Source organism: Mixophyes fleayi, chromosome 4 (assembly GCF_038048845.1).
Source record: "Mixophyes fleayi isolate aMixFle1 chromosome 4, aMixFle1.hap1, whole genome shotgun sequence".
In the NCBI taxonomy this organism is placed as follows: Eukaryota; Metazoa; Chordata; class Amphibia; order Anura; family Limnodynastidae; genus Mixophyes; species Mixophyes fleayi.
The window spans coordinates 125,911,274-125,924,671 of record NC_134405.1 but is presented as its reverse complement, the minus strand read 5'-3'; the positions used below and the strand labels follow the sequence as shown (position 1 = coordinate 125,924,671).

The window sequence follows — 13,398 nt, the reverse complement described above, 5'->3', positions numbered from 1 at the left end:
CTCCCTCACTTTCTCCAGCTGCTTCTGCAACAGCCTGATCAGGGGAATGACCTGACTCAAGCTGGCAGTGTCGGAACTGACTTCTCGTGTGGCAAGTTCAAATGGCTGCAGAACCTTGCACAACACGGAAATCAGTCTCCACTGCGCTTGACTCAGGCGCATCCCCACTCCTTTGCCTATGTCGTAGGTGGCTGTGTAGGCCTGAATGGCCTTTTGCTGCTCCTCCATCCTCTGCAGCATATAGAGGGTGGAGTTCCAGCGCGTCACAACCTCTTGTTTGAGGTGATGGCAGGGCAGGTTCAAGCTTTTTTGATGTGCCTCTAGTCTGCGGTAGGCACTGGCTGAATGCCGAAAGTGTCCAGCAATTTTGCGGGCCACCGCAAGCATCTCCTGCACACCCCTGTCACTCTTGAGGTAATGCTGCACCACCAAATTAATGGTGTGGGCAAAACATGGGACGTGCTGGAAATTGCCCATATTTAATGCCCGCACAATGTTACTGGCATTGTCTGACACCACAAATCCCCATGAGAGTCTAAGTGGGGTAAGCCACTGGGAGATAATTTCCCTCATTTTCTCTAATATGTTGTCAGCGTTGTGCCTCTTATTAAAGCCTGTAATGCACAATGTTGCCTGCCTTTGCATGAGCAGCCATTTTGTAGATGCTGCTACTGATGCAGCTGTTGCTGTTGCTGCGGAAGGGGATGCATCAACCCAGTGGGCTGTCACAGTCATATAGTCCTTCGTTTGCCCAGAACCACTTGTCCACATGTCCGTGGTTAAGTGGACAGTGGGTACAACCGCATTTTTAAGAGCACTGAGGACACTTGCTCGTACTTCTCTGTACATTTTTGGTATCGCCTGCCTAGTGAAGTGGAATCTCGAGGGGATTTGGTACCGGGGACACAATACCTCCATCAACCCTCTAAATCCCACTCCACTGATGGCGGACACCGGGCGCACGTCTAACACCAACATTGCAGTTACAGCCGCAGTTATACGCTTTGCAATAGGGTGACTACTATCGTATTTGGTGGTCATGGCAAACGACTGTTGGACGGTCAATTGTTTGGTGAAAGACTTAGCGGTCTTACGACTTCCCCTCTGGGAAGATGACCGACTAACAGCAGCAACAGCAGCAGTGGCAGTAGTAGGCGTACCGCTGCAGGATTCCTCGGATGAATCCCGTATTGAGGAGGACTCAGTCTGGCTGCTGACTTGGGCTGCAGGACTGAATCTGATGGAGATTGTGGAGGAAGTTGACGAGGAGGGTGTTGCTGGTGTGTATCCAACTGGACCACGGGATTTAGGTGTCCCTGTACCGATGAGGGTCCTAGCCCCAGTTCCTGAACTAACCACTGAACTATGAAGGTTATTCAGGTGACGTATAAGGGAGGATGTTCCTAGGTGGGCAAGATCCTTACCCCTGCTTATTTGAGCTTTACATAAGCTACATATTGCCATACATTGGTTGTCTGGATTTGGATAAAAATAACTCCAGACCGAAGAGGTGCATTTTTTGGTCTTCTGACCAGGCATGACGATGGGCTTTTTCATCCCATGGACATCAGCTGTTTCCCCCCCTGGTGCCTCATTTACAATAACCACATCACCATCCTCATCATCAAGTTCCTCCACAGCGCCAGCTACATCATCAATAGCCTCCTCCCGAGCCACCTCTTCCCGTACAGTGATGGGAAGGTCAGGCTTGACAACCACCAACACCCTTGGACTCGCCTTGGGGATTTGTGATAATTTCTCTTTAGAAGGCAGAGTTGTTTGCTGTTTTGTTGCTGACAGCATAACTCTCTTCAATTTTTTGTAGGGGGGGGGAGGAGGAGGAGGGCTAAGATCCGTGGGTGAAGCTGAACCACTAGTCATGAACACGGGCCAGGGCCTAAGCCGTTCCTTGCCACTCCGTGTCGTAAATGGCATATTGGCAACTTTACGTTTCTCCTCAGATGATTTTAAGTTTCTCTTTTTGCTACTTTTTCTTAACTTGGGCTTTTTGGATTTTACATGCCCGGTACTACGAGATTGGGCATCGGGCTTGGAAGACGACGTTGATGGCATTTCATCGTCTATGTCATGACTAGTGGCAGCAGCTTCAGCATTAGGAGGAAGTGGGTCTTGATCTTTCCCTACTTTATCCTCCAAATTTTTGGTCTCCATTATATGTAGCACAAGATACTGCAGAATGTGTGAACTTGGTAATATTGCAGTACCAATGGACTTATACTGCTGGATTGGTTTTGCAAATTTGGTTATAATTATTATATATATTTTTTTTTTTTAATTTTTTATTTTTTTTTACTTTTTTTTTATTTTTAAAAAACTTGGGAATAGTGGGGAAATAACTATGCCCTTAGAAGCACAGAGCACAGGACACAGCACCACTGGACTGAACAGGACACGGCACAGGACCCAGCAGCACTACGGAACTCAGCAGGACAGAGCACAGGACACAGCACCACTGGACTGATACTGCAGAATGTGTGAACTTGGTAATATTGCAGTACCAATGGACTTATAATGCTGGATTGGTTTTGCAAATTTGGTTATAATTATTATATTTATTTTTTTTTTTTAATTTTTTTTTTTTTTTTACTTTTTTTTTATTTTTAAAAAACTTGGGAATAGTGGGGAAATAACTATGCCCTTAGAAGCACAGAGCACAGGACACAGCACCACTGGACTGAACAGGACACGGCACAGGACCCAGCAGCACTACGGAACTCAGCAGGACAGAGCACAGGACACAGCACCACTGGACTGATACTGCAGAATGTGTGAACTTGGTAATATTGCAGTACCAATGGACTTATAATGCTGGATTGGTTTTGCAAATTTGGTTATAATTATTATATATATTTTTTTTTTTAAAATTTTTTATTTTTTTTTACTTTTTTTTTATTTTTTAAAAACTTGGGAATAATGGGGAAATAACTATGCCCTTAGAAGCACAGAGCACAGGACACAGCACCACTGGACTGAACAGGACACGGCACAGGACCCAGCAGCACTACGGAACTCAGCAGGACAGAGCACAGGACACAGCACCACTGGACTGATACTGCAGAATGTGTAAACTTTGTAATATTGCAGTACCACTGGACTTTTACTGCTGAATGTGTGAACTTGGTAATATTGCAGTACCAATGGGCTTATACTGCAGGATTGGTTGTGAAAATTTTGTGGTAATTAAAAAATATTAAAGTAGTTTTTGGTATTTTTTAAAAAAACTTTTTTTTATTTTTTTAAACACAGGGGAATATTGGGGAAATAACTATGCCCTTAGAAGCACAGAGCACAGGACACAGCACCACTGGACTGAACAGGACACAGCACAGGACCCAGCAGCACCACTGACCTCAGAAGGACAGAGCACAGCACACAGCACCACTGGACTGATACTGCAGAACACAGCACAGCACAGCACAGCACAGCACAGCACTAAACAGCACAGCACAGCACAGCACTAAACAGCACAGAACTAAACAGCACAGAACTAAACAGCACAGAACTAAACAGCACAGAGGACCACCTAACACACCCTCCCTCTACCCTGATCAATGCCCGAGTGAAGATGGCGGCGACTAGCGGGGAATTTATAGGATCCGAGTATCGCGAGATCCGACAACGGGATTATGAGTCAGAGCCTCAGTTTCACTTTTGAATTTGGCGCCAATACCCGGATCTGTCTCGGATCCGACTCGGATCCGCAACGTTCGGGTGGGCTCGGATTTCAAAAATCCGAGTGCGCTCATCCCTAGAAATATTCCTACAGTTTGCAAAGGCTTTTGACACTGTAGATGACACTCTACTGCTAAGCACGAGTTAGTGCTCAGGTGTAGGATGCTCTTAAACAGGTTCACTCCTATTTATGTAAATCCCAGTTTGTGCCTATAAGGGGGTCCAACTCCAAACACCTATATTTTACCTGTGGGGTCCCTCAAAGTTCTGTTCTGAAGCCATTACTGTTTTCATCAATGTCTTAGGCTGGGTACACACTGCAAAAATTTTCAGCCAATGCGTTATCTACACCGATTGTACTAACCAGGGAGAAAAAAAAAGTTCAGATCAGCATGCCGATTCATGCGTACACGATGCACATGTTTTAAAAGATTTACCCTCAGATCTGTGTTTTTTATCTGTCATAACCGTCGAGCAAAAGATTATGACTCTGTAAATTCTATGGAGATCCTCATCATGAGTACATACACACTCAGGGCCTGATTAAGGGTTCCAGCCGTCCCAGGCTAACACATCGGTTGACGCCCCCCCATGCGCCTCCCGCCCCAACCCGTACCTATGTTTCTATGTTTATACACAGTGTTCAAAGTGGAAACTTAGAACAGTTTTACAGTTAAGGCAGTAGAAGTGGAGGTATGGAATTCCACAGCCTATCCACCCACTTCACCACTGTGTGTGTGCGTGTACATACATGTGTGTGTGTGTTTTATATATATATATATATATATATATATATATATATATATATATATATTAATTAATACATAAAAACACACAGGCCCTGATTCATTGAGGAAAGGAAATCCCCAAAAAATTGTAACTTTGCATGTCAGCAAAATCATGTTGCATTGGAGGGGGATGTAAGTTAAACTGTGGGGACAGGTTTATAGTTAGGGTAGGGCATGTCCTAGATCAACTTTAAAGTGCTGTGTATACATAAAGCTAACAAGTATCCGTGTGCTACATGAAAAAACAGCCAGTATTTAACTTATGTGCAAAATAATAAACTAATATGCATCCCTTGCATTGGAACATGGCTTTGTCCTGGAGAAAACTTACTCATTTTTTTTACCTACTTTCCTTAATGAATCTCTGCAAACACATTAAAATGTCACTACAGTAAAATTACACATTCAAAGATAGAGAAATTGTGTCGTTCTCTCTTACCTGATCTTGCAGCGTAGACTACCTGATGTTCGCTCTTGCTTGTTCTTGAAGCGTTGTTGTCAGTTGCCTTCTGGAACCTTTGGGTCCTATATTGAAAATGTGCAAAAATGTTATTATAATGCAAAATGTTAACTAACCCTGAATGATTCAAACACAACACTCCATTATGACGAAATAAAACTACCCCCTACTACAGGCACATATAGGCAAAACATATATGAAAATGATTTACAGTCATATACTGACATCTACCAACCCCTGACAGTCAGCTAATTAACCCCCCCTTAGCCAATTAATAATTTTGATGTCCCCCTGCAGCCTTTCCCCCCCCCCCACCCCTGAGTCATGATCCTCCCCTACTAGACAATAATAATGTTGCCCTTGTAGTCTATTTCCCCCCCCAACATGAGTCATGATCTCCCTCCCCTCATAGACATAAAATAATAATGATGCCCCCGCAGCCTATTCCCCACTCCCCGAGTCATGATCCCCCCTCCACATAGACAATTAATAATAATGATGCCCCTGCAACCTATTCCCCCTCCCTGAGTCATTATTCCTCCCCACATAGACAATAATAATGATGCCCCTGCAACCTATTCCCCCTCCCCAAGTCATGACCCCCCCCACATAGACAATAATAATGATGCCCCTGCATTCTATTTCCCCTCCCTGAGTCATGATCCCCCCCACATAGACAATTAATAATAATGATGCCCCTGCAACCTATTCCCTCTCCCCGAGTCATGATCCCCCCCTTGTAGACAATAATAATGATGCCCCTGCATTCTATTTCCCCTCCCTGAGTCATGATCCCCCCACCTACATAGACAATAATAACGATGCCCTGCAGCCTGCCCCCACAATAGACAATTAATAATAATGATGCCCCCGCAGCGTATTCCCCCTCCCCTGAGTCATGATCCCCCCCATGGACAATAATAACGATGCCCTGCAGCCTGCCCCCCCCCCCTTGGAGAATTAATAATAACGATGCCCCTGCAGCCTGCTTTTGACTTTAACTTACCTTGAGGATTGCAGGACTGGTCCTCTTCTGTCCCGTGCGACGCTCTGGTGCTCCTTCCTTCTAGCAGTGCGGGTGCGATCTGTCTGCTTAGTGTGGTCACGTGAGATGTTAACATCTCACGTGACCACACTAAACAGCGCACCGTGTCCAGAAGCTGTCAGCTGCCGACTGCTTACTTACACAGAAGCGGACATACACAGAAGCGGACCCCATAAGGTCGGAATTTCAGGGGGAGGGGGGGAGCGGACATGTTGAATCGGCCACAAAGAAAAAAAAAAACAAGGAATTTTTTTTTTTTACTTTACCAACGCTTCGCCCCCCCCGACCCAGCGCACCTGGTCAGCCTGTTGGTTAATCAGGCCCTGTACACACTGCAGGAGTGGAAGGACATTGTTCCATATCTGAATGAGATTTTATGATCTGCTGAACAATCAAATGAAACAATGATCGGTGCTTTAGAACGACTGCCTCAAGTATACACACTAATACGATATCGCGCCAAATAGTCGTTTATCAAGTGTTTGGCTCAGTAATTTCCTGAAAAACCTGTAGTGTGTACCCAGCCTTTCCAACAGTTTGCTGTGCTGACATTCACATGTGTGCAGAAGACACTCACAGTATGCACACAGACAAATACGGTCTAACTTTTATAATGTACTGGAACCTGATATATCTCAGGTTACACAATGGATAACTCAACTTGAACTGTTTTTGAACTCTGATGAAATATTATCCAAGGGCTAAGCTTGTAAAGTGTCTATCAGTAGAGATACACATTAAAACAACTAACTCTAATGTGACACCAGTATTCAAATATAAATATTATCATCATCATCATCTATTTATATAGCGCCACCGATATCTAGGTATATGGCTTTGATTGATACCTTTCATTTAATTTTCTTATAGCCTGGCATCCAAATAGTAGTCTAATCTGGGTTGCTGTATATAAATATAGGTTGATTTATCTGATGGCCAGAAAATACATAGCACATTGCTAATACCAGTTATAGACTATGGGGATGCAGTTTATGACACTGTATCTCAAACTTACCTTAGTATATTAGATACACTCTACAACACAATCTACAGTTTTTTCTAATTGTAATGTAATTAAGGAAACCACTATTGCAACATGCTATTAAACCTTGGTTGGATGTCCCTGGAGTCCAGGTGAAGTGCTCACTTTCGAAACTTCAAATACTTTTATTCAGGTTACCTAACAATTTAACCAGATTTTACACCTCAGCAGCGCACACAGCACTTATCATCTTAGATCCAATTCCAGAAGCCTGCTAGTGGTCCTTAAATTCATTTAATAATGCAATTGCCCGCTAGTCACTACATGTCTGGAATAATCTATCAGAGTGTGTTAAAGCTGTATCCAGCCTATAGTATTTTAAAATATCTGTCATTTGATAAGTATTTCGTTAATCCATGTTGGTTAATCATGGGTCTGAAGAAATGTCTGGACTAGCCAAAAAATACATTAAAGTAAAGCTGTTACCTAAACATAGTGGATGCAGCCATTGTGTTGCCAACGTTCATAAGAATGCTGTCTATTCATTCTCTTTGTACCTCAGTGATGTAACTGGTTTCTAGTAACTTGATTGGTTACAGTCCCAACACTATTGGTTCAGTCCACAAAATGTTACAAAAGTACAGGTAATGGGGGGAGGGACACATGTTCTATGTATTTTATATTAGATTATACAAATGGTATGAAAATATAGGGCCTGATTTGAAGTTGGCCGCCATTATGTGGCACAAACATGGAAATAAAATTGTGACCGCAAAATAGGCCTCACCTCAATGCAGAGTGATCCTACAGTAAATAGCTTGAGCTTGCACACACCCAATCAACCCCTCCAAGTGTAAGGGGTTGCAAGTGCAAGTTACTCCTCATGCATTTCCCACAGTGATTTTACATCCAACTATAAGCCAGGCCACAGAGTGTAATGTGATGTTTTTTGTTTTACAAAAGGGAAGCTTATTTCTTGCATTTGTCTCTGATGATATACATCTTATCAATTACAATAATCAAAGAATATTTTTAAATAAAATGTGTTATCTCACCATATCTGCAAAATGATTCATGGCCATTCTATATGAGGTGAGACCTTGATCAGCCAGCTCATTATGTTTCTGCACCTTATACCACGTGTCTTCCCAAGTTTTTCTTCGCAATAATTCTTCATCCACAGTAACATATGTTTTTCCTGCCATACAATGTTTTTAAATGGTCTTTACAGGCTTGTCATTAAAAGGAATCAGGTATTATGGGTCACAGAACTAGTTGAAATAGTTTTTTGAGTTTGAACATATAAATATAAGTAATGATATATACTTGCTGTTGCTGTCATAAGTTGGCAGAACACATAAGTTTGAATTTGAGAACTGGTGAAAAGCTTGTAATATATGTTTAAAAATACAAGGACCCTAACTCAACATTTATCATTTATCCTTTGTATTTGTCTAATACAAATATTAAGAGTTGGATGAATACAACATTCTTATTAGAGGACTTTACCCAGTTTCAATGATGGTGAAAGTAAGTCTATTGGTGGGGCTCACCACCAAGCATAGCTGCCAAGTCATGCCAATATTTGTATAATCTCCTGAAATAATATTTAAAACATAGTGAGTTCTTTCGCCATTGCTTACAATAGGTAAGTTCTGTTGCCATCACTTCAGAGCTGCTTAGGAAGGTTGTATATTGTGAGGAATAATGGACTGACTACTGAATTATTTTGGCTACTAGAGGTCAATTCTGATATATGTAAAATAGACAGGCTGCTACTTTTATAAGGCTAAAGAACTCATCTGTGACTTCTCATATTCCTATAATTTATAGGAGAAAGTGTATTATTCCGTATATCTTTTCCTAGAGCTCCTCTGTCAATCTTACTGAAATGATAATCCTTTCAGAATATAGGTTGTGGTGTGGGTTATTGCCAAGGGATATACTGTATGTGACAGTATGGAGGTGGGACATGATATTACTAGGGGTGTGGTCAGGTCTGGAAATGATTTTACGTATACTGACACATTGTGACCTACAGAAATTGGAACCCCAGAATCTTTCATTAGGCAGCAACCACCACACAGGATCCGTCAGTCCCAGAAGAGCAGACAGCCTAAAATCTCTTCTCTTATATATATTATATAATATATGACAGACACAACTGCCTAAGTTTTCTGATAGCTGTATAGAATGAATAGCACAATTAAGCATTAACACATTTTTGAGGTTATAGTCCCTTCAAAGGCTCAAATTAGCACATGGCCATCCAAATTTTCATGTATCCCAGCTCCTCAAAGGTCTTACAGTATTTATAATGCTGGTAGCCCAGTAGCATGTTATTATATTTATATTTGTTAACATTTGTCTGTTACATGTAATCAGTAACCATTTATATCGGCACATTCACAGTATTATCAGTATTATAATTTCTTACAAAGTGAGCTAGGTCTTTTGTCCCAAATTAATATTTACACATCAGCAATTTTTCATCATAGCAATCAATGTCATTATATTACATGAGTTGAAAAGTCTACTTTTGGATGACTTGCTAGTAACACACCTCCCCAATACATCAGAGGTGCAGGATCAGTGGCGGATCCAGGGGGGGGGGGGGGGGGCGATCGGGGCGATCGCCCCCCCTACCAGTGGCTTGCTGCCGACAGCTGCACACTGTGCAGGTCCGTTCAGCAAAAAAAAAGCCTACATAGACTGTGGAATTAGAAAGTAAAAATAAATAGACCACGGTAGTTTGGTGGCTATCTATGCCCCCCCCGCCCACTTTCCACTTGAAGTTGAATAGAAAAAAAACAGCCTGCATATACTGTGGAAGTAGAAAGTAAAAATAAATGGACCACGGTAGTTTGGTATCTGTCTGCATCAGACGCTCTCTCCACTAGGAGTAAAATATAAAATTATACAGCCGTTATAGAGTCGAGAATATAAATAGAAATTGAGAAAGGCAATTTGGTATCTGTCTGCATCATAATCATCAACATCATCATTAGTGCCCTCGCCGCCTACACAAATCTCCCCCTCATCCTCTTCTAATTCAAAAGTGGCATCCTCAATTGGTGTATCACCGGCTACACTCGGGCTATTCAGGCACACATCAGCAGAACTGCTAAAAGGGCACTTCTTTATGGGTACACTAACAGAATGCTCACGATTAGACATCCCACTGTTGGATGGACTCTCCACAGGGATTGGTGTCATTTCTGATTCAGAGCAAACATTATCTTCTAATGCCTTACTGTTATATTGCAGCTCGGCTTTGACGCGTAACAGTAGTTGTGCACCACTTGTAGGCTCAGTAACATTTTTGGATCTGCCACTAATAGAGAAAGGCAAAGGCCTCATTCTCTCTTTGCCACTGCGTGTGTAGAATGGCATTTTTTTTCATCGAGAGTTAACTTTTCCTCAGTTAATCTTCGTTTTTGCTTCAACACCGTAAAAAATTTTGGGGTGTGTGTTTTTTTGGATGATTTCAAAAGACGGTGTAGTTTGACATCGCCTTTCCCAGATGACGTACTGGGAACACTACCATCAGGACTGGTGACAGAACCTGGTTGCTCATTATGCTCATATGTGGACTGCTCTGAATCCATTCTGAGCCCAACGCACTTGTAGTGCTACAAATTGTTTTTGACACTGCTGCAATATAGTTCTTTTTTCACAGCCAGATAAATTTCTGCAAAAGAATGGGGGACACCCCAAAAGCAAATGGAAGTGCTAAATATATAAATATATTTCTTATTAATGTGCTGCAATATAGTTCTTTTTTTACAGCCAGAAATATTTATGCCAAATAATGGGGGACACCCAAAAAGCACTTTGAGCGCCAAATATTGAAAAAAAAAAGACTCCTCTGTCCTCCTCTCTTCTCTATCGATTGTTAGCACAATTGGAATCAGAATTGTATTGTCTGTCCCTGCTCTAATCAGCCTGTGACTACACCCTGCTCTCTCTCTCTGTCAAATGGCGATGGATTGCTGTGGAGGCGTCTATTTATAATCTTCAAGTATCGCGAGAACCAAGCCCCGAGATCCGACGACGTCACAATGATGTTCGGCCTCGATTTGGATTCCGAGCAGGCGGGAGAGTACCGAGTTTACTCGGCTCGGTACTCGGATAGGCAAAGTTCGGGTGGGTTTGGTTCTCGGGAACCGAGCCCGCCCATCTTTAATTCTTACTGAAAAAAAAAGTAATTCTGACTTGTGATGAGTACACAAACATCTGATTATTGCTTACATTTTTTGATGTACGATATTTCTTATTAATCTGTTTGTCCACCTCCTCAAATGCTGTACATAAGTCGTGATTTTGGGAGGTTTATTAGGTTTTTTATTTTGTCACCTCTGCCTATTGTATTCTGTTTAATAGTATACTTGCCCTCATAAGGGCAGCATTGGGTCAGGTGTGGCCTGTAGCATTTGTTTAATGACAAATGAACTATCTTTACTGTAAAGGATAGTGGTGCTTTAATGCACAGTGAGTTATATATTGGTTTATGTAAGAAGGAGGCACATTGTAATGTCACTACCACCCTTTACTACTGTACTTGCCGTCTTTCTTGTTTTATAAAAATAAGACATAGCTTATTTTTATGGTGAGACTAATAAATATTGTGAACTAGCAAAGCATTTAGTAAAAATATATTACTTTTCATTGTATTTCAACTTTTGCATGCAGGTGATGGAAATTATTTGCAATAAATGTTTAATTTTATTTGGTAAACAAAATACAAAACATTAAAGGAAGTTTGCAGAGATTGCTTAACTAGTTATATTTAGTTTTATAGGTACCTCCCTACAGTTACTGCCTGAGGCACTTTAATCCGGACAACATGATCAGCATTAATGAATGGATATTTTAATCCATGCTTTCTCCACAGGGCTGCCTAATCCATCTACTGCCAAGTCTATAGAAGAACATAGAGGATATGCAATTTGTTCCTTGACTTATCCAGAGAGTACACAATGTTTTGGAGGCATTAAAAGCTTTATCCCTTAATCAAATCTGTAAACAGTAACTACAGGTCCATACCTTATGTGCATACAATGTAGAACAAAGATCTACATGCAATTATGTTGTGTTTTGTTTGATACTTGGCTTTACTTGTAATATTGTTTACTATCCACATATGTACAATCTATTATCCTATCCACATTTGTACAATCTATTATACTATAAACATATGTATGATCTTTTATATTATTCACATATGTACGATCTATTATACTATCCACATATGTACAATCTATTATACTATAAACATATGTACGATTTATTATACTATCCACATATGTACAATCTATTATCCTATCCACATTTGTACAATCTATTATACTATAAACATATGTACGATCTTTTATACTATTCACATATGTACGATCTATTATACTATCCACATATGTACAATCTATTATACTATAAACATATGTACGATTTATTATACTATCCACATATGTACAATCTATTATTCTATCCACATATATACGATCTATTATACTATCCACATATGTACAATCTATTATACTATAAACATATGTGCGATCTATTATACTATCCACATATGTACAATCTATTATACTATAAACATATGTGCGATCTATTATACTATCCACATATGTACAATCTATTATACTATAAACATATGTGCGATCTATTATACTATCCACATAGGTAGTTACATATTTCAGAAATCTATTTACCATATTTTGACTTCCATATGTTCCACTCTTGATCAAAGTAATGAGATGCCCAGGTACACATGACGAGAATACAGAAAATGGGCAGAACCTGATGTAAGCGCATTCTGTAAGACAGCATAACATTACTATAAGTCACTCATGTCTCCAACAGCCCAAGTAATGCAAACTCCACTTAATGATGAATATGTGAAGAGCTTTAGATTGTTATACAAAAGAACTGTCATTGTCGAGCAGTTGATATGGTGAGTACCTGTGCTGAGCCTAGCTTGTTTGCAATACAAAGAGATAAATAGTTTCTTATTTGCAAGGCATCCCATACACTGTATACAGAAGACATTTTCTTATATACTGTATGTAGAAATCTATAGAATATATTATAAGAACAGATATAAGGTAATTATATATATATATATATATATATATATATATATATATGTATATATAAATATATAGATATAGATATAGATAGACAAAAGTATGGAAAAACATAACTAGAAAGATCTCCTATTCTGGGAAAAACAACCCATGGTTGCTAATGCACTGAGGAAATCGATATATATACGTATATATACGTAGATAATGTATATACCACTGACCTGGAGATATGCATCCTGGAGTGAGTGTATATCCAGATCTACCACATCAGACTACATATATACATATGTCTATGAATATCAATATATATATATATATTTTATCTATTTCAATGAGCATCA

At 40.3% G+C, this 13,398-nt stretch overlaps 1 protein-coding gene across 1 annotated transcript in view; it reads right to left on the bottom strand.

Annotated features, from left to right (window-relative positions):
• The window catches only part of LOC142151989 (cathepsin S-like), a 52,244-nt gene extending 39,444 nt beyond the window's left edge, over nucleotides 1-12,800 (bottom strand). The window contains exons 1-2 of the mRNA XM_075208152.1: nucleotides 12,683-12,800; nucleotides 8,024-8,166 (exon numbers count right to left, since the gene is read on the bottom strand). Of these exons, the coding sequence (XP_075064253.1) occupies nucleotides 8,024-8,166; nucleotides 12,683-12,800 (261 nt within the window). The remainder of the gene's footprint in view (nucleotides 1-8,023; nucleotides 8,167-12,682) is intronic.
• Between the last annotated feature and the right edge of the window lie 598 nt (nucleotides 12,801-13,398).